At 42.4% G+C, this 22127-nt stretch overlaps 1 protein-coding gene across 4 annotated transcripts in view; it reads left to right on the top strand.

Annotated features, from left to right (window-relative positions):
- Positions 1-22127, top strand: part of NFIC (nuclear factor I C) — a 272434-nt gene that overhangs the window by 204634 nt on the left and 45673 nt on the right. For all 4 annotated transcript variants that reach the window (XM_082243286.1, XM_082243287.1, XM_082243288.1 and 1 more), the window contains exon 6: positions 2832-2956. In XM_082243286.1, the coding sequence (XP_082099412.1) occupies positions 2832-2956 (125 nt within the window). The remainder of the gene's footprint in view (positions 1-2831; positions 2957-22127) is intronic.

Consider the following 22127-nt stretch of genomic DNA (forward strand, 5'->3'; position numbering starts at 1 on the left):
AGAAAAGGTATTTAGCAGTTTATGTTTACTAAAATAATTACATTTCCGTGTACTGCGGGAGACCAGATATAGTGAATGCAGGGTCCTAGGTTTAGTAACACTTTGAGACATCAATGTATATATAAGCAAAACCTGCTTAAAGAGGTTGTAAACCCTCTCCTATACCCAGTGAAGTGAATAGCCTCAGATCATACACAGTGCTGAAACAAATCTCCCTACATAAATTTTACATGTATATCTGCAGTCTTTCCCTTTCTCCATTCTTTAGAAAGAGCACATTGTGTTACAAATCTTTCTTCCTCATTCAGCAGTGGGTATGAGTCTGGACATACACCGTGTGTGAGCTGACTAGAGGAAAGGCGCACACCTCCCTCTACATAGGCAGAGAAATGAAGAAACTTGCAGAGCTGCAGTCTGAATAGACTAGCTCTCGGCTTATCTACCTCTAAGTCCCCTCCCCAACACAGATTTCCAGCTGCTTTCATCTTGTGTGTTAGAGAGCTTGTCATAAGTTATCATGCTGATAACAGAGGAAAGGAGCAGCAGAAAGACACGGCACTCAGAGATTTAGAGAGAGGGATAAGTAAACACTACAGATATATGTGCCTAGGTCAGATTTCATGAATGGGGTTTACAACCACTTTAACCACTTGCTGCCCGCCCACCGTCAAATGATGGCGGAGCGGTGCATCTATTGTTCTGGGACGCCGTCATATGACGGCGCACCAGAACGGCCTCTCTCGCGTGCCCGCGGAGGTGCGCAGAGTGGCGATCAAGTGATCTTGGTAAAGAGTCAATGACATGACTCTTTACCCATGTGATCGGCTGTGTCCAATCACTGCCAGTCGCATGTAAATGAGGAAGTGCCATTTATCGGCTATCCTCGCCTCACACTGTCTGAGTGTGAGGCGAGCAGAGCTGATCAGCAGCTCCTCCTCACAGGGGAGACCAGGACAGGTAATTAGGGCACTGTTCATCAGTGCCCTGATTACAGAAAAGTGAAATAGAGTGCCAATCAGTGCCCACAGTGCCCACCATCAGTGCCCACAATCAGTGCCCATAATGCTGCCAGTCAGTGGCCATCAGTGCCTGCTCATCTAGGCACTGATGGGCACTGACTGGCAGCACTATGGGCACTGATTGTGGGCCCTGTGGTGCCCATCAGTGCCGCTTGTCAGTGCCACCCCTCAGTGCCCATCAGTGCCGCCTATCAGTGCTCATCAGTGCCACCTATCAGTGCCCATCAGTGCGGCATATTAGTACCTCTTAATCAGTGCCCATAAGTGCTACCTCATCAGTGCAGCCTATCAGTGCCCATCAGTGCCGCCCTCATCAGCGCACATCAGTGAAGGAGAAAAAATATTTATTTTCAAAATTTACTCACAGAAAATAAGAAAACTTTTTTTTTCAAAATGTTCTGTCTTTTTGTGTGTTTTTTTTTTTTTGTGTAAGAAATAAAAAACCCAGCTGTGATTAAATACCACCAAAACAAAGCTCTATTTGTGTGAAAAAAATGATAAAAATTTCATATAGGTACAGTGTAGCATGATTGCGCAATTGTCATTCAAAATGTGAGAGCGTTGAAAGCTGAAAATTGGCCTGGGCAGGAAGGGGGTGAAAGTGTACTGTATTGAATCGGTAAATTATCTAAAGAAATAAAGGTTGAGAAAGTGTGGCCTAGACACGTGAAGTCAGATTTCTGAGGACAGCAAAAGAGAAATAAAAGTTCATATTTCCATTTTTTTTTGGTAGCATAGGAAGCTTATAGGAACTAAAGTGTTTTAAAATTTTTAAAATGTTATACCATAAATTGCACATGAAAAACACCATGAAATCTACAGTATGTGCTAGTGACACCTATACAGTCACACCTGTACTAGCTGCTTGGCTACAAAATATTCTGCTGTGCAGCATTTAACTTTTTAACCTCTGCAACAGCTCAGAACTGGTTTGTGTACGCCCTTGTATTCTTTAGCCCTATAACTGCTTTGCTTACATTGTCCACAAAGCTATATGCTTGCCATCTGTCCACACTACCTTAAATCTGTCTGTTTTCTCCACCTCCTGTCTTCTTTCTCAACAACTTCTGACATTTGTGTCCTTACACCCTTTTGTGTGTTTTTTTTTTTTTTATTCACCTTTGCACCACTTTGTCTTCTGCCACATTCTGTCTCCACCACCTTTTTGCAAATACTTTTACTTGCCTACCTTTTTCCCCGACTAACACGGCTGCAGACATCTAATAGCAATCTTTTTTTCTTCAATATGGTTACTTCTTGGATTACTTTCCCCTTACAGTAGCACTTGGTTCTCTGTATGGTCCAATGCCAAACCTTTCCTTTTACTCCTACACTTTTTTTGTTCATTTTTGGCAGGGATTTTATAGCGGGAAGACCTGTCCTGCACTGCACAATATTACTCTAAAACACTGACCCTGTTTTGTAATGTAATCTCTTAACTCCATAAACTCAGTAGTTCTCTGACAATGTTGTCAGAAGATTCTCCTGTCTCTTCATTTGTAAAGAGATAGCATATCCCATGGTTTGAAAAAAGCTGGCTTAAACCATTTGATTCCAGTAAAGATGTGCTAAAGTAATACAAATATGTTGTGTGGGCTGGTAAATATGACTGTCTTTATCATCACTTGGATGAGATGAGATCTGTTTTAAGGAAAAATCCTAAAGGTTCACAAACTATCAGAGTTCTGTCAGTGATATATTTGTAAATGTATGCAAAAAAAATAACAGGTTCAATGACAAAGTCTCTATATTCTATTGCAAGACATCCACCTTGCCAATTACTCTAGCCTTTATTAATTGTTCCCTGTACAGGAGTAAAAGACACAAGTCTGGCTCCCTGGAAGATGATGTAGACACAAGTCCTGGGGGAGAATTCTACACATCTCCATCTTCTCCAACTGGGAGCAGCCGAAACTGGACTGAGGATATGGAAGGCGGTGAGTGTGATATAAACTTTGGCTTTAAAATTGATTTATTTTAAAGGCACTATGAAGTATTAAAAATGTTCTAATTTTTTCATACAAAAAAAAATTACTAGATGAAGGCAAAATGGTCCTTATTTAGTCATTATTTTATATATAAAAAAAAAATAACATTACTTTAATTATTTTGAGTTTAATGACAGAATGTTGAAATTTTAATATTTATAATTAGTTATAATATTTGTTCCTTCTGCATGTTTGAATTTTTTTATTTTTATTTCTATGATAAAAGCAAACTAAATTTTAGTTGCTCTAGGCTGAAATCAGTACTAAACTGTTTTTAAATGGTGACGTAAGTAGTGCATTTGTGTTAAAATATGAAAATATATTCATATTTTTCATGAAAATAGTACTGCTACGGTATATGAAGTGAGATTTAATTGGGGATTTATCAGTTCCTTCCTATGAAATCTGGGATTTTGATGGCTGCTCAGTATGTCATTTTCACTTCTGAATCACATTTGCTCTGATAACATGGGGGTTAGAACATTTCAATGCAACTGAATTCTCTTTTGGCAACGTTTACCCACCTAAGTGTTAGAGCCCTTTCACACTGTTTTTCAAGCACTTTGGCGTTAAAAAAAGCCTCTCAAAAGCTCACGAAAAATGCTTCCTTTTAAAATCAATGAATGCTTCACACTGGGGCAGTGCGGTGAAAAAAATCTGGCATGCAGTATCTTTGGAGCATGTTTTGAGAGCTAGAAAAAAGTGCCTCTCCATTGAAATGAATGGGAAGCACCTGAAAAGCACCCAAAAAGTGCCTGAAAAGCGCTTCAAAAGCACCCATATTGTTTTTGGAGAAGTTTTTGAGTCACATGTCCTTTAACCACTTTAAGACTGGAAGGATTTGCCCCCTTAATGACCAGGCCCTATTTTGCGATTCAGCACTGCGTTACTTTAACGGACAATTGCGCTGTCGTGCGACGCTGTACCCAAATAAAATTTACGTCCTTTTTTTCCCACAAATAGAACTTTCTTTTGGTGGTATTTGATCACCTGTGCGAAATTTATTTTTTGCGCTATAAACAAAAAAAGAGCGACAATTTTGAAAATAAAAAAACAATATTTTTCACATTCTGCTATATGACATTCTCAAAAAATAAAACGTAAAAATCAACATTTTTTAACATGTTAGGCCAATTTGTTTTTGCTACTTATTTTTGGTAAAAAAATCCCAATAAGCGTATTTTCATTGGTTTGTGCAAAAGTTATCGCATCTACTAACTACGGGAAAGATGTAATTTTTATTGTTCTTTTTTTTTACTAGTAATGGTGGCGATCTGTGATTTTTTTTTTTTGCGGGACTGCGACATTGCGGCGGACAGATCGGACCCCTAACTGACATTTTTGTCAATTTTGGGGGTACCAGTGACATTACTACAATAAATTCTTCTTCATATGATGGTGTATGAAGGGAGGAAAGACATCATTGCTATACAATATACCAGTGATTTCTGACTTACATACTGTAAATATTTAAGTGGTCAAAGAAAACCGGTGACTTTATCTCTACTAGGGAAAGTGGCATGGTGAAAGAATACATGCTATTTTGTTATTTTTTATTTTTTATTTACCTATTTATAATTGTATAAAGTTTACCAATTCCAGATTTAGTTTGTTAGCACTGTAGCTATACATTTATTCAGTTTATGTACTAATATTGATTAGCAGCAGCTTAATAGGATTTTTTTTCTATTTAAATTATAAGTTGGGAGTGCAGACTACTTTAAGTTTTACATCCTTTCCTCTAATGCAGGGGTGGGGAACCTTTTTTCTGCCAAGGGCCATTTGGATATTTATAACATCATTCGGGGGGCCGTACAAAATTATCAACTTAAAAATTAGCCTGTTATATTTTGTCAAACATTTAATTAATTCACCCCTAATATGATGGCTGGAACTGCTTCTCTTTGGTGAGGTGTGTGATGTTAGCTGGTATTGATGATGCTGCTACTCCCAACTAGTTTTCCATGTTTGCGTTGGTCAGTCTGGTGCGCAGTCGACTCTTTGTGGTGGTAAGTTTTGAAAAGAACTGCTGGTGGGTACTGCTGGCTGAAACTGCTGGTGGGTACAGCTGGCTGGTACTGCTAGTGGGAAATGCTGACTGGTACTGCTGGTGGGAAATGCTGACTGGTACTGCTGGCCCAGGCTGGCATTGCTGGCTGGTACTGCTGTGGGTACTGCTGGCTCAGGCTGGTACTGTTGGTGGGAAATGCTGGCGTGAAACTCGGGAGCGGCGCCGCGCTGGAGGAGGATAGATGCAATGCTTCCTGTTTTGGTCACAGGTGGAGTGCATTTGAAATCACTCTGCCTCTGACTCAGACTGTCAGGACGGAGCCCGAACTCTACAGCAAATATCGTCTCCATTCTGACAGCTCCGCTGAGAGACACAGACTCAGCGACAGCCTGGGGGGCCAGACCAAATGATTTTGCGGGCCGCATACGGCCCTTGAGCCATAGGTTCCCCACCCCTGCTCTAATGTCTACTCAGTTACCAAGGAGCATATTCCTCCCACAATTTGAGCATTTCTGTTATTAGGAGACAATGGTAAATGCAGGTTACCAGTCAGAATATTTGGGCTGATTTACTAATAAATATATCTGAAATCTTCCCTCAAGTTGTGTAGATATATACTTCATTTATCCAGTCATGTGAACTGCAAATTCCATTTAACTTCTTTTATCTGCACATGTTTGGGTATTCAAAGTAAACAGGAATTTGCTTTTCATATGATTCGATAATCAAAGTGCACATTCACAAATCCGTCTTCTGTTGTGTCTCTCATATTCATGCCCTACATGTACTTCTGGAAGGCCAGAGTATAAGTTAAAAAATGAACTAAATGTGTTTCTAACACAAAAAAATATTTATGTACATCTCTGCAGCCTCATTGAACAAATCCTATATTAAGATTTTCTTTCATGATTGTGAGTGCGTGTGTGTTACATCGTTGTTTTCTTAACAATGAGCCCTATTTTCATATACTGATTTTTTTTATTTTTGTATTTATGACAAGCTGCATATTTATTCAGGTTGGAAAAAGGACAAACCTAACTTACTGTATACATATATTTACAACTAAAACATTTTTGGATAGAATGTAGAAGGAATTGAACCCCGATCAGGATTCCCCCTGTCAGAATGTAATGGGAAATCCAAAATGTTACAGTTCTCACTAAAACAAGATGTGCAGGAAAATCTTCCAATGAGACACCTATTCCAGTGAAAACTGTGAACTGGAACTACGGCTCTATTCACCACTGTGTGTTTTGGGATCGTGGCAGAATCACTGCGATTCTGCCCACAATCTCAAAATGCACTACAATTGCAAAATGCAGATTTAGGTGCCAATATTTTTCAATGGCAACTAAAACGCAGTGCAGTTTTTGCCGCAATTGTCATGCGATTTATCGTGCGGCAATCATGGCAAATCATATCTCATAAACCGTGTCATCCCAAAAAAGGAGTAGGAGCTTCTTATGGGTGACAAGCTTCATGCGATGCAATCTGCAGCGTGATGAACCTTGTGACAAAACTGCATTGCGTATTAGGTGCCATTGAAAATTTATAGAAAACACAGTGCTCACTGCGATCATAATCAAACTGCTCAAAAAAATGAAAGGAATAACAAGTAAACCTATGCTCAAAAAAGTGAAGATTTTCTGCCTCAGGGAGTACAGTATATCTAGTAGTGATTGGGTCCTATTGCTGGCTGCAGTGAAGAGGGAAGATTGCCAACAATGGCTGCAGTGCCTGAGCAAAGCTGAAGCCCAGAGCCCCTGAACAGCAGTAAATCTTTAAGCTGTCAACAGATCAGCCTCTACAAATTTGGCAAATTTGGTTTCATCTTTAGAAGTATGCTGTCAGACTGTTCCTGGTCTTAGAAGTAAACCAAACTACTCCAGCACAAAAAGTGAACAATGCAAACAGCACACTGCACCATACACACTAGCACATACTGTACACTCATCACAATGTCCCTCATCAGTGGATCTGGTCTCAAGCCTTCATTTTACCCAAGCCTCTCTCTGGCGTGATCCAAGCCTTGTTCACACTAATCTGTATTATGTGTACTTTTCAGCTATAAATGCTTTTTTTCATCTCGATCAAACATTACTATACATTACTTCCAAACTTTATATTATTTTTTAGGGATGCACCGAATATTCGGCGGCCGAACATTATTCGGCCGAAAATAGAAAAAATAGCACTTTCGGTGTTCGGCCGAATAAGTCAAAAGGCCGAATAATTTTGTGCCGAATAATAGGGCTGAACGATAGTCGATATGATATCGACTATCGTTCTGTGGCCGTAGGCGATATTCATATCGCCGAGGTCACGATATTTACAGGGGGAAGGGACTCGGAGGAGGACAGGAGGACTCACAGACTTCCGTGAAGCCGGGACACTTCAGCGGTGAGCATACATACATTACTCACTCGTGCACTGCAGCCCGCCCCACACATTCAGTGAGTCTTACTCTCCTCCCTAGTTTTTTCAATGGCACATTCAGGAAGCCAATCACGCCGTGATTAGCTGCACAGCGAACCAATCACGCGTGCCTGCACACCTGATTGGTTCCGCTGTGCCGCTACTCACGGCGTGATTGGCTTCCTGAATGTGCCATTGAAAAAACTAGGGAGGAGAGTAAGACTCACTGAATGTGTGGGGCGGGCTGCAGTGCACGAGTGAGTAATGTATGTATGCGGCTGTGCTCCTTTCCAGGCTCCTACTAGTCCACCTCCAGCCTCCTACTACCACCACTATGAGAGACTGTCTGTCACTGTATAATCTGATCGAGTCCACACTGACACTGACTGACTGTCACTGAGTAATTGATGTTACCACATTAACCCTGACCTGCCCAGTGCCCTGTATCTGCAATTAAAATTTACAAGGCTGCCTGCATGCTTCCTGATTTCCATTCCCAGCATCCTTCCCAATCCCTACAGTGTCACTAACATTAACCCTATGGTACAAGGCTGCAGTGTGCACTGAATCCCATTCCCTACAGTAACATTTAGGGAGAGAGAGAGACATGAGAGGACAAGAGAGAGAGAGAGGACAAGAGGGAGAGAGAGAGAGAGACATGAGGACAAGAGAGAGAGAGACACGAGAGGACAAAAAATTGGCAAAATAAATGGAAAAAATGCGAAACACCGCGTTCGGTATTCGGCCTTCGGCCAAATATTTTATTATTATTCGGCTTCGGCTTCGGCCAAGAATTTCATTTCGGTGCATCCCTATTATTTTTATAATATTCCAACATTAAATGAACCATTCTTATGAATTTTGTTGTAGTCACAGTACCTGCAGACGCAGTGTGCTCTTTTTCTTGTGCTGTGGCAGTGCCCTTTAGAGACAAAAGACTTGCCACTGGCCATGCTCCTGATTTTGCCTGAAGTTAAGCATTGGGCTGCCTGGCCACTCGATTGCACTCTAGTTCAGGTAAATATACCTGTTTGACAGTAGCAGGACTAGAGTACGTATGATGGCAAATGAGGCTGTACCTACCTAAAATTTATGTCCTTTTTTCCCCACATATAGAGCTTTCTTTTGGTGGTATTTGTTCACCTGTGCGATTTTTATTTTTAGCGTTATAAACAAAAAAAAGAGCAACAATTCTGAAAAAAAAACAATATTTTTCACATTCTGCTATATAACATTACCAATTAAAAAAAAATGTAAAAATCGAATTTCTCTATCATTCATCGACAGACGTAGCTCTGCTTAATCATAGATTATAGGGTTATGCTCCTCCCACTAGGGATAGGCACTGTGACTAGGCAGAAAAAAAGCTTGTCCACACCTATAGGGGCTGTACCAGCAAGCATAACCCCTCAGGCTCTGCTATACTCAAACAGTTTTGTTCTGCCTAGTGACAGGGATAGGACCTAGTTCCCTGCTGGGACTTCGGTCTTAGCTGTAACAGGGAAAGTTTGTGATTTTTTTATTTTTCTAGTGGGTTTCTGAGGACCAAGATCCAGAGGAACTACAAGCAACAGCCGGCTGTGGTTTTCACACGGGATATTATAGATCCTTAAGATCTCCCAGCCTGGCCTGCGAGCGTGAGCAGGTTACATAGTCCAGTACTAGGCCTCGCCACGACAGTGACCCGATGGATGGGGACGAGCCTGCGAGTGGATAATTTCGGAACGCAGAGGACCTATAACGCCCTGAGTCGCGGCCTCCCCTTGGCAAACAGCACCCCCATCCCGGGTGGGAGGTGATCTATTTCGGAGTGGCGCCCGCCTGGAACTGCGGTATGGTGAGCAACATGTCCCCCCACTACCCCTGGAGGTCGCGGGGTGGGTGCTGGCCCCTCCCTGGAATGGACGGACCTTACTGGCTCTCTTGGTTCCCTGGCACCCCGGAAGCCTAACTGCCGTACCCCTTGCTCCCCCCCCCCCCCATTGTGGGTTTTTACCGCGGGGGGCGGTAATAATGCGGCCGGTTTTCTGCACATATTTGCGGGGAATGAATCGTCTGGGTGGGGTCCTTGAATGGGGACCCACAGTTGCCTTTCATTCTGGGACCCCTTTTGGGGGTCCCAGAGACCGCATGGCACGCATGGGGGCCTCTATTTTGCCATGATTCATGACCTCTGTGTTCCCATTAGTTTGTATGGGCAGCCATTTTCTGAAATTCCCCATTGAGAATGCATAGCAGCCATTTTCTTGTGGTCTGGAGGCGGGACTGGCATGCAGCACGTTTTTTTCTATGCTTGAGGCAGAGTTGCTTTCTCTTCCTGTTTCTTCTGTGTTACTTTCGTTTTGACACTGACCAGGACTGCAGGTTTTTATCTGGTAAAGTTTCTGGGGGTCCCATGTAGGTTTTCCTGTCCTGCTCTGCTATATTTAGACATTGCTCAGGTTTTTGGGGTCCACAGTAATAACAGGGAGACTGCGTCAATAATTAAGGCGGAGATCGCGTCTTTTTTTTTTTTTTTTGTTTGCAAATGGAGTCCCAGGATAAAATATCACCTGCAGACCCCCTGGAAATGACTGCGGGACCCTCCGGCTCGCAGTTGCAGCCAGAGATTGCGGTTTTTCTGCAAAGCCTGATGTCAAAAGTGCAGTCGGTTTGTTCTGGTGCTGCTAGCCACAAACATCCTCCGTCCTCCCCTCCATCTGCAGGCTCTTCGGATTCTGACACAGATATGGTTGCCGCAGACGCAGACCACCCTTAAGGGTTGGTGTCTTCAAATTCTGATGGTGAAGAGAACCTGTCCTCCTCCGCTGTCGCGCGAACCCACAGCATCAGGTATGCCGGTGTCTTTTGGCTCCTGCAAATATCGCAAATCAGATAAAGTATTCCCTTGTCCTGACTTGTTTCACTCCATTGTGGATGAACAATGGCGATGCATTAAGCACATGCTGGTGGTGCCTAAGTGTTTTGCACGCCGTTATCCCTTTGCAAAGGCGGTGGATACCAGGTGGGCTGTGCCACCGAAGTTGGATTCCCCGATGGCCAGGTTGAATAAAGCCACTCTGGTGCCGGTGGAAGAGTCCCTGATCTTTTCAGATCCCGTTAAAAGACGGGTGGAATCCTTATCCTGCCATGTACATGTGGTGATGGCTCACATGTTAAAAGCTAACTTTGTGAACGTTTTAAATTCTGGTTATTCTGTTGCCTCCAGACTGGCCTCGTCAGTCTTGGTACGCAGACCGTATAAGATTTGCCACCGGTACCCCTTGGAGGCTTCCTCTCAGGGAAGATCTGTTGTCTTAAGGTCCAATCTTCCATCCTACATTACAGTTGCTGGCTTAAAGGGCATGGCGGTTAAAAGTCAGGTGTTGAGAGATAGGGGTCTCTCTGAATCTGTAATCTCCACTCTCTTGAAGGCTAGGAAGTTGACTTCTCGACAGATCTATCATCGATCATGGAAATCGTACATTTAATGGTGCAAATCGCTGAAAGTGCACCCTCGCTTGTTTTCTATCGCCAGGGTCTTGGTTTTCTACAGAAAGGGGTTAAACAGCGGCCAAGTTTTGGCTTTGGCTATCTATTTTCAACGCCCATTAGCCACTCACGCCCTTATCTGGGCATTTTTTCAAGGTGTGCACCATTTGGCGCCTCTTCGGCGATCCCTGTTACCGTCGTTTTTGGTGCTCAATTTGGTGCTTTCTGTTCTTCAAAAGCCTCCTTTTGAGGAAATTCTGGAGATTTCGCTGCTTACTTTGTCTCAGAAGGTTGCCTTCTTGGTGGCGATCACTTCTGCCCGCAGAGTATCTGAATTTGCGGCGTTGTCTTGCTGCTCACCTTATGTGGTGGTACACAGGGATAAGGTGGTACTTTGACCTAATCAGTCGTTCCTTCCTAAGGTGGTTCCTGATTTTCATTTAAATTAAGATATTGTACTGCCTTCCCTTTGCCCTAAACCTCAGCATCCTAAGGAGTATGCTTTACATTCTATGGATGTGGTCCGGGCTATCAGGGTTTACTTGGAGACCACTGAGTCCTTCAGAAAATCGGATGCTCTTTTTGTCCTTACAGATGGACCACGTAAAGCAGTGGTCCTCAACCCTGGCCTACAGGGCCCACTAACAGGCCAGATTTTCAAGATAACTGAAATACATCCCAGGTGATATAATTTGCTGCTCAGTGATTGCAGTACTCTAGTCTGCATCTCCCCAAGGTAATAGCTAAAATCTGGCCTGTTAGTGGGCCCTGTAGACCAGGGTTGAGGACCACTGACGTAAAGGACTGGCTGTGTCTGCTGCAACCATTTCCAGATGGATCAGACAGACGGTGGTACAAGCCTATTCACTGAAGGGTCAGATTCCTCCTTTTCCAGTGAAGGCACATTCTAGAGCGCTGAGTGCCTCCTGGGCTTTTCGTCATCAGGCGTCAGTGCTACAAGTTTGCAAGGCGGCAACTTGGTCATCTGTGCATACCTTTACAAAATTCTACAAGGTAGATGTGTTGGCATCAGCGGATACTTCTTTTGGTCGCAAGGTTTTGCAGACTGAAGTTTAAGAGAGAACCCCCTTTTTTTGGTTTCTCTTTGAGGGTTCGTTGTTTCCGGGGAGCTCCTGTTGTTTCTGGTTGAGCTCTATTTTACCTGGTTGGCTACGTTTGGCCATTGGGGCATTCAAGTTTTTTTTTCCTGTCTTGTTCCCACACCTCATGTTTTTACTGCTTTTGGACATCCATATAGTCTATGATTAAGCAGAGCTGCATCTGCCGATGAACGATAGTTACATAGTTACATAGTAGGTGAGGTTGAATAAAGACAACAGTCCATCCAGTTCAACCTGTGTAGGTGTGTGTGGCTGCAATCATCTCACATACCCCTGAATGTTCTGATCCTTGAGATGTGCGTCGAATAGTCTTTTGAAAGCCACCATACTACCCGCAGAAACCACCTCTTGTGGTAGAGAATTCCACAATCTTGTAGCCCTAACCGTAAAGAACCCCCCACGTTGCCTAAGGTTAAAACACTTCTCCTCTAATCGCATTGTATGCCCCCGAGTCCTCATGCAATCCCTTCGACTGAATAGCTTTTTTTCTAAGCTGAGATCCCCACTGAGATATTTAAAAATTGCTATCATGTCCCCCCTCAGGCGTCTCTTCTCCAGGAAGAATAAATCAAGCGATTGCAGCCGCACTTCATAATTAAGGTCCTCCAATCCCCTAATAAGTTTAGTTGCCCTTCTCTGGACTTTCTCCAGCTCCAACACATCCCTCCTGAGGACTGGCGACCAGAACTGGACAGAATACTCCAGATGCGGTCAGACCAGAGTTTTATAAAGTGGAAGGATTATAGACTTATCTCTGGAATACATCCCTTTCTTTATGCATGCTAATATTCTGCTGGCCTTGGCAGCTGCCGCTTGACATTGCATGCTGTTGCCTAGTCTATCATCAACCAAGACTCCCAGATCTTTCTCCATTTTTGATTCCCCCAAGGGTTCCCCTCCTAATGTGTATTGTGCTTTTATGTTTCTAGTCCCCAAGTGCAAAACCTTACACTTCTCCACGTTAAACCTCATTTGCCAAGTCGTTGCCCACTCCGTTATTTTGTCCAGGTCATCCTGTAGGATATCTGCTTCATGCTGTGCAGTTATTGCCCTGCCCAATTTTGTGTCATCTGCAAAAACTGATATCGAACTACTGATCCCGTCCTCTATGCTGTTTATGAATAAATTGAACAAGGTTGGTCCCAGGACTGAGCTTTGGGGGACCCCGCTTACTACCTCAGACCAGTCTGAGTATGCGCTGTTTATTACCACCCTTTGGACACGCCCTTTTAGCCAGTTCCGTATCCAAGAGCAAACCCTGCTGTCGATACCTGCAGACCTTATTTTATAAATTAAGCGCTTATGGGGAACTGTATCAAACGCCTTAGCGAAATCTAAGTACACCACATCCACTGGTCTGCCCCTATCTAGCTCACAGCTCACCTCCTCGTAGAATGTTAAGAGATTGGTTTGACAAGAACACCCATTTGTAAACCCGTGCTGGTTACTGCTGATGATGCTGTTGTCTTTAGCAAACTCTACGATATAGTCCCTTATCATCTAGAGAACTAGATTTTTTTTTTACTTACCGTAAAATCCTTTTCTCTGAAGTTCATAGACAGATGCAGCACCTGCCCCTCTACTTTTGAGTTATAGGGACTTTTTTCTGTCACTGCTTGCAACACAACTGTTTGAGTATAGCAGAGCCTGAGGGGTTATGCTTGCTGGGACAGCCCCTATAGGCATGGACAAGCTTTTTTTCTGCCTAGTGCCTATCCCTAGTGGGAGGAGCATAACCCTATAGTCTATGATTAGGCAGAGCTGCGTCTGTCGAACTTCAGAGAAAAGGATTTTACGGTAAGTTGTTAAAAGAATCCCAATAAGCGTATTTTGATTGGTTTGCTAAAATATATTGCGTCTACGAACAAGGGGAAAAATGTATGTCATTTTTATTTATTTTATTTTTTTTACTAGTAATCTCGGCAATCAGCGATTTTTAGCGGACAAATCGGACCCCTAACTGACATTTTTTACATTTTTCAGGGGACCAGTGATGCTACTACAGTAATTAGTGCTAAAAATATGCACTTTTACTGTAATAATGACACTGGCAGGAAAGGGGTTAACCTAGGGGGCGATCAAAGGGTTAAGTGTATGCCTACGGGGTGCTTTCTAACTGTGAGAGGGATGGGCTTGTGGAATCAACACAGAGACCTGTGTTCCTAAATAGGAGGATCACAGGCGCTCTGTGCTGATTACTGAGAGAACAACAGTTTGTTGTGTTTACAACAGCAGACCTCTGTTCTTTTCTCCACGGGGAGTGATCATGGCAATCACGTCCGCCGTCCCTGTGAATCAGCTTCCCCCCTGGCTAATGGGGGCGCGAGCCCAGGATCACAGTATATCTGCGGCGGGCAGTCGGCAAGTGGTAAAGCTGAACTTTAGGAATAACATTTTTAACATGGTTACATTGGTTCCACTTGGACCAATGTAAGTATGTGTGTGCCATACCTGTGGGATCCCTGTGGAAGCTGGAAAACACTGTAGCAGGTGCCCCTACTAAAGCGATCACTGTTAGCTTTTGTTCCCAGCTGCCCTGCTGCATTGTGAACACAGGAGGTCACTTGCTCAGCATGGGCCCCTTCAAGGAACACTTTGCATTTTCTCAATGCATGCTGAGTGCTCTCTAATTGGATGAGGTGGACAGGCGGGGAGGTGATGTCACAATATCTGCCTTGTCCTACCAGAGAACACTGTGCCAAGAGAGGTGCCTCCTGTGTTCACAGTGTGGCAGATCAGCCACTTAGCACAGGAGCTGGAAGCTGGTGGTGATCACTACAGTGATTTCCAGCTTCCACAGGACGGCACATACATACTAACATTGGTCCAAGCTGGAACAATGCAACAAAAAATTGCCATACTTCATACATCAGCTTTAAAATTACTAGATCTTTAAACCCTAATACTGTCTGTCTTCTCAATATTTCACTCATCTAATAAGCTTGTTTGTTCCAAAATATACTAATAGGTCCACAGGAAAAAAAAGGATATGGTTTAAATCTGGGTGATTTAAATGACATTTTGGGCATTTTCTTTCTACCTCTCCAGAGAATGTAAAATATCTATTAATGGATATAAATGACCTATTTTATAATTGTAGATGCAACTCCCTCAATTCAGCACATTTAATGGTTTTCACTATCTACTTATATTACCCTCTCCAACATTGTTATAGATCTTCATTAATTAAAGCGGTTGTATACTCAGTAAAAAAAAAAAAAAAAAAACCTGCAGGACAAAGGCATAATGAGCTACTAGCTCATTATGAAATACTTACCTTAAAACGAAGCCCCGACACGGTCGCCTGGACAATGCTAAGGGCGCTGTCATGTTGCCTCGGCGTGTCTTCCTGGTTCTGCGGCTCTGGCGCTGTGAGTGGCCGGAGCCGCGATGACGTCACTCCCGCGCATGTGCGCAGGAGTTTCACTTTCCGGCAAGGACCGGCAAGGAGCTCTGAAGGTCCGCCGGACTTTCAGAGCGCATGCGCCGCTGAAGTCAGCGGCTGCATGCAGGGCAAAAAAGGGCGCCTGTGCCCATGATTTGCAATGGCACCCCAAATGCTGTGCGATGTTGCCGCGATTTCCGCCTGCCGAATCGCGGTAACATCGCGCAAACAGAATCACGGCATGCATGACGCCCAAAAAGGTACAGGAGCTTTTTTTGTGCGTCATGTTTTCCGCGATTCTGTTTGCGTGATGTTACCGCGATTCGGCAGGCGGAAATCGCGGCAACATCGCACAGCGTTTGGGGTGCCATTGCAAATCACGGGCATCGCACACGCATCCTGCAATTTGCAATGATTCTGGATCACGGGCAGAATCGCAGGGATTCTGCCCATGATCCGCTACGCCCACATGTGAACGTAGCCTAAGACTACAGTAGCCAGAGTCTGGGGCAGCTGTGCTTGGCAACCAATCAGCTTCTATCTTTCAATTTTTTATAAGTTTAACTGAACAAACAGAAAGGTTTATTGGTTACTATGCACAGCTACTCCAGATTCTGCTTTTTTCTGTGTTTGGACGCACACACCCACACAAATGTCAAATTAGGAGCAACGGCTGTGTCCCTGCAGCCACTGAGTCCCATTTGACATGAATTGGACTGCCTGCATGCTCATACACAGAACACCTTCTTATCCCATGCAGGTGAAACACAGCCCTCAATCGGGTATATGTTTAGGTACACCTGTATGATCGAGGCCTAAGACTGTTCAAAATGTTGTTCTCATATATTTTCAAAAATAACTCCAAGCTTTTATTGTAATTCCAAAATATAGGGATTTTTTAGAGATCTGCTTTAACTAGTTAATAGCCATTGCAACGTTGCAAGCAGAATATAAATATATTTTGTTCTACAATGTATCACCAGCTATGTTCTTAAGAGTGAAAGTGAACCTGAATGTCCCCTTGTGTGCAGACAATATATCAAAGTTGTAGTCCATTGAACCTTTATAATACAACTACACCAATAGCTGCCTTTCTGTTCAGCTTACTCAGTTATAATATATAACATCTCTGCAGCCTTCCACAAAATGTACTCATGGTACCTGCTGTTCATATGATTTTGAGTAAAAAAACTGTGTGATAATATCCAGCCAGGGTGTGATATTCTCTTTTGGGAGACCGGCAACTCTATCCAAGGGGCTCTCTGTCCACCGATTATGCCTACTCCCTGGCCAAACCTGCCTCTGACACATTTTCCTGTTCTCCACTCCTCCATCACTTAGAATCCAGCATGTAAGAATCCAAGCTGTTATGCAAAGATCAGTCCACACAACTTAGTGTACGAAGGTTGAATAATCCAAAGTGCACTCGCAATCGCATGAGCCCTATCACAGGGGACATAAGCAGGATAAATTCACATCCTGACATTTTGCCAGTAACCCCAGCTTTTTCAACCCCACAAGGAATGCGTCTGTTTCTGCAAGGCTCAAAGTTCTGTCATGACTGACCTGGCAGTAAGGTCAAATAAGATTCTCAAAGTAGATCTTCAGCCTCTTTCAGAAGTATGTCACATCTAAATGTTCAGGCATAGTTATTTAATATTCGGATATTGCTGGCTTTTTTTTTGGCAAATACTTTTTATGTTTAATTTTCCCGCAGCTTCTTGTTCTGGACGCCTAGGCAATCTACGTCATAGGAATGTCCTGTGGAGATTATTGCTATGCTAAGAAGACTCCTGGGATTGATGACACCGATATCCTAGGAGTCTTCAAGAGTCTTCAGCTTGTAGCATTTTAAATCCTGAAATGACATGCTGACAGGCAGAGTTAGGTAGCTTTTTTAAAGAGGGAATAGCTGCCGGGTGTAATTATTCAACTTCCAGCTTCACTAAGATTGACAGGTTTCTGTAGCAACAGGGCACAAACTTCTAGCGATGTTGCCATTGCTGTGGCAACTTGTATACAACTCTATGCGCTGTGCATTGTGATTACTGCTCAGGCGCAAGAACTAGATGTGCATGCTGGGTAGCCAGCTGCACAAAATATGGAATGGCAGCCACGGGCTTTGCCAATGAGGTATTCTCCAGAATATTTGGAAAGTAAACACTAGATTTTACTGTACTGTATAAGAATATCCAAGCGATGCCTAAGAAAAACGAGGGTGTATTTGTTAAAAATCTTTTTAAGAGACTGGTAGCTCCTCTTTAATACCATCAAGTCACCATATTACTTAGGGAAGGGACTATCAGACTTCCCCACTAATAGTGGAGATAACTGTGTGGAGGTTATTGTCTATAACATCTGGAAGCTAAACCTTGTTTGGTTGTCCTTCATAGCAAATCTTCAGCTAATAGAGAATGAGCCTTGTAAATAAAATGTCGGCAACTGTTCACCTGATTGTTTGGAATACTAAAAGTATTTATTCTGGGTCACTTAATATTTGAGATTAGTAGAGTTAGGACTTTTAGGTCTGCCAGAAAGTACTGAATGCTTAGTTGGCCTTTATCTCAGATCCATCCTTTCAACTGAACTGTATTGCAGCTCAGGAGAAATTGGAAATAGACATTAACACTAGTAACTAGTCCTTGCCAACAGGCTGCCCAGGGTTATCACCACAGTAGTAAATCTACTTTAGTGCTAAATTTACAAACCCAATTCCAAAAAAGTTGGGACACTGTTCAAATTGTGAGTAATAAAGGAATAGATTAATTTACAAATCTCATAAACTTATATTTTATTCACAATATAATATAGATAACATATCAAATGTTGAAAGTGAGACATTTTGAAATGTCATGCCAAATATTGGCTCATTTTGGATTTCATGAGAGCTACACATTCCAAAAAGGTTGGGACAGGTAGCAATAAAAGGCCGGAAAATTTAAATGTACATATAAGGAACAGCTGGAGGACCAATTTGCAACTTATTAGGTCAATTTGCAACATGATTGGGTATAAAAAGAGCCTCTCAGAGTGGCAGTGTCTCTCAGACGTCAAGATGGGCATAGGATCACCAATCCCCCCAATACTGCGGCGAAAAGTAGTGGAGCAATATTAGAAAGGAATTTCTCAGAGAAAAATTGCAAAGAGTTTAAAGTTATCATCATTTACAGTGCATAATATCATCCAAAGATTCAGAGAATCTGGAACAATCTCTGTGTGTAAGGGTCAAGGCCAAAAAAACCATACTGGATGCCCGTGATCTTCAGGCCCTTAGACGGCACTGCATCACATACAGGAATGCTACTATAATGGAAATCACAACATGGGCTAAGGAATACTTCCAGAAAACATTGTCGGTGAACACAGTCCACCGTGCAATTCGCCGTTGCAGGCTAAAACTCTATAGGCCAAAAAAAAGCCATATCTAAACATGATCCAGAAGGGCAGGCATTTTCTCTGGGCCAAGGCTCATTTAAAATGGACTGTGGCAAAGTGGAAAACTGTTCTGTGGTCAGATGAATCAAATTTTGAAGTTCTTTTTGGAAAACTGGGACGACATGTCATCCGGACTACAGAGGACAAGGACCCCAAGATGTTATCAGCGCTCAGTTCAGAAGCCTGCATCTCTGATGGTATGGGGTTGTATGAGTGTGTGTGGCATGGGCAACTTACACATCTGGAAAGGCATAATCAATGCTGAAAGGTATATCCAAGTTCTAGAACAACATATGCTCCCACCCAGACATTGTCTCTTTCAGGGAAGACCTTGCATTTTCCAACATGACAATGCCTGACCACATACTGCATCAATTATAACATCATGGCTGCGTAGAAGAAGGATCCGGGTACTGAAATGGCTAGCCTGCAGTCCAGATCTTTCACCCATAGAAAACATTTGGCGCATCATAAAGAGGAAGATGCGACAAAGAAGACCCATGACAGTTGAGCAACTAGAAGCCTGTATTAGACAAGAATGGGACAACATTCCTATTCCTAAACTTGAGCAACTTGTCTCCTCAGTCCCCAGACATTTGCAGACTGTTATAAAAAGAAGAGGGGATGCCACACAGTGGTAAACATGGCCTTGTCCCAATTTTTTTGAGATGTGTTGATGCCATGAAATTTGAAATCAACTTATTTTTCCCTTAAAATGATACATTTTCTCAGTTTAAACATTTGATATGTCATCTATGTTGTATTCTGAACAAAATATTAAAATTTGAAACTTCCACATCATTGCATTCTGTTTTTATTCACAATTTGTACAGTGTCCCAACTTTTTTGGAATCAGGTTTGTACTTCAATCCATATCAAGAGAGTATTCTTGAACATATAAATTTCCATTGACAAATCAGGAAAAATAACATCTGATAGCATTTAAAGGGAGTACCTGTGGGCTGTCCTTCAAAAATTTGGAATATGTACAGTACATGCTTCCTTTGCTTGGTGAATATGTCAATACTAAGTCCGATGCTTAAAGTGTTATTAAAGTCTAGGTTTTTTTTTTTTGTTTAATGTTATACGTACCTGCTCTGTGCAGTGGTGTTTCACAGAGCAGCCAAGATCCTCCTCTTCTCGGGTCCCCTGCCGGTGCTCCTGGACTCCCTCCTGCTGAGTGCCCCCACAGCAAGCAACTCAGGCACCTGAGCTGAGCCTCTGCTCTGTGTGTTCATTGAGACACAAAGCCGCTGCCCGGCCCCACTCCTCTCTTTCCTCATTGGCTCACTGACTTTCATTGACAGAAGCGGGAGCCAGTGCCCCTAGCAACATCCCCTGGAGGGAGGGAGAGTCCCAGACAGTTGAAGCTCTCATGCAACATCGCTGGATCGAGATGGGCTAAGGTAAGTATTAGGGGGGTGGGGAGCTGCACACAGAAGGTGCATTAAGATAAAAACCTTCTGCCTTTAGAACCCCGTTAAGAGAAAAAAAACTCTTTCCTTTTCACATACAGATTGGCAATAGACAAGGGTGCCCACTGTTACCTCTGCTGTTTGTCCTGGACATTATCTAGACTTTTAGAACACTCCCTATCTGTGTGTAATATAGGAAATAAGTTTTTGGACATTTCGCTGGTCTGCAGGTAGCATAAATTAATGCTTTCCCCACTTGACCCCTTACTCACTCCATTTACAGATCCCTTTTTTCCAGCTCAAGATAGTTATATCCTTTAAATATTTTGGCATCCACTGATATAACAAAATCACCTATTTTTCCTCCTACAGACCCCACTATTAAATTGAGTAAATTACTACCCTCTTTAATAGGAAGGATCAACCTCCTTAAAGTGATATCAGGAAAAAAAGTAGTTTTGTATTTAAAGGGTTGTTATGGAAAATAATGTCTTCTGAAATTTGATTAGAAACCCTACAATATCCAAGGGATCAGGTTGAATTGGTGGTACTCAATCCTTGTATTTACTTTAAAGCTTCTCAGCTACACCACTTAGCTAGATGGAAATCCCACAGTCATGACCTTACTTCAGATAACATTTTTAAATATCACTTCACTAGCCGCAACCCAATACACTTCTTAGAAATAGGAAGATATTTTAATCTACATTCTGTATTAGCAGTACAACAAGCTATTAAAAAATATTGGAATATATGAAATATATAAAGCTACACTACACTTATTTACCATCTGATGGAGCTAAATAAACTAAATAACGTTGTTCACATGAGATGAATTGGTCTAGTCAGTTATTTAGCTATACTCAGCGGGACAACTTAAATTATTTCAGCAGTTTAACCACTTAAGGACCATGCCTATTTCTGACTCATGTAGTTTACAAGGTAAAATCAGTATTTTTTGCTAGAAAATTATTTAGAACCTCCAAACATTATATATATTTTTTTTAGCAAAGAGAATGAAATGGCGGTCATTGCAATATTTTTGATCACACGGAATTTGCGAAGCAGTCTTTCAAACACAATTTTTTTGGAAAAAATAAATTTTACTGCATTTAAAAAAAATCAGTAAATGTTTTGTATATTGTGAAAGATGATGTCACGCTGAGTAAATAGATACCTAACATGTTATGGTTTAAAAATTGCGCACACTCGTGGAATGGCGACAAATTACGGTACTTAAAAATCTCCATAGGTGATATTTTAAAACATTTTAACGGTTACCAGTTTAGAGTTACAGAGGAGTTCTTTTTCTAGAATTATTGCTTTTCCTCTGGTGATCACAGCGATACCTCACATGTTACATAGTTACATAGTAGGCGTTACAACCACATGTGTGGTTGTAACGCCATTTTCCTATGCGGGCGTGACTTACATATGCGTTTTCTTTCGTGCGCGACCTCACAGTAACGGAGGCGCTTTAAAAAAAAAATTTCTCCTATTGGTTTTATTTATTTTTTTATTTTTAGCACTGTAAAAAAAAAAATCTGATCACTTTAAACATCCCTTGTGACAGTAATAGCCAGTTACAGGTACTCTTTATGGAGGGATTGGGGGTCTAAAAAGACCCCTGACCCCTCCACTGCACTGCACTTCAAAGTATCCAAAATGCCGAAATCTGTATTTTTTAATACTGTCACTTTTTTAAAATCAACGCTGTAACCTGGAAGTGACATGGCTTCCAGGTTACTACATCGGGGACCCGATCAAAGCTGAATCAGGCTTTGTTCAGGACTCCAACCAGCCAGCGAAAGGCGGTGGGATAACGGCCGAGCGGCTGCTGAGCCGCATCAGCTGTTATCTCCTGAAA

The sequence above is a fragment of the Pelophylax lessonae genome (assembly GCF_965119305.1).
Source record: "Pelophylax lessonae genome assembly, chromosome: 1".
In the NCBI taxonomy this organism is placed as follows: Eukaryota; Metazoa; Chordata; class Amphibia; order Anura; family Ranidae; genus Pelophylax; species Pelophylax lessonae.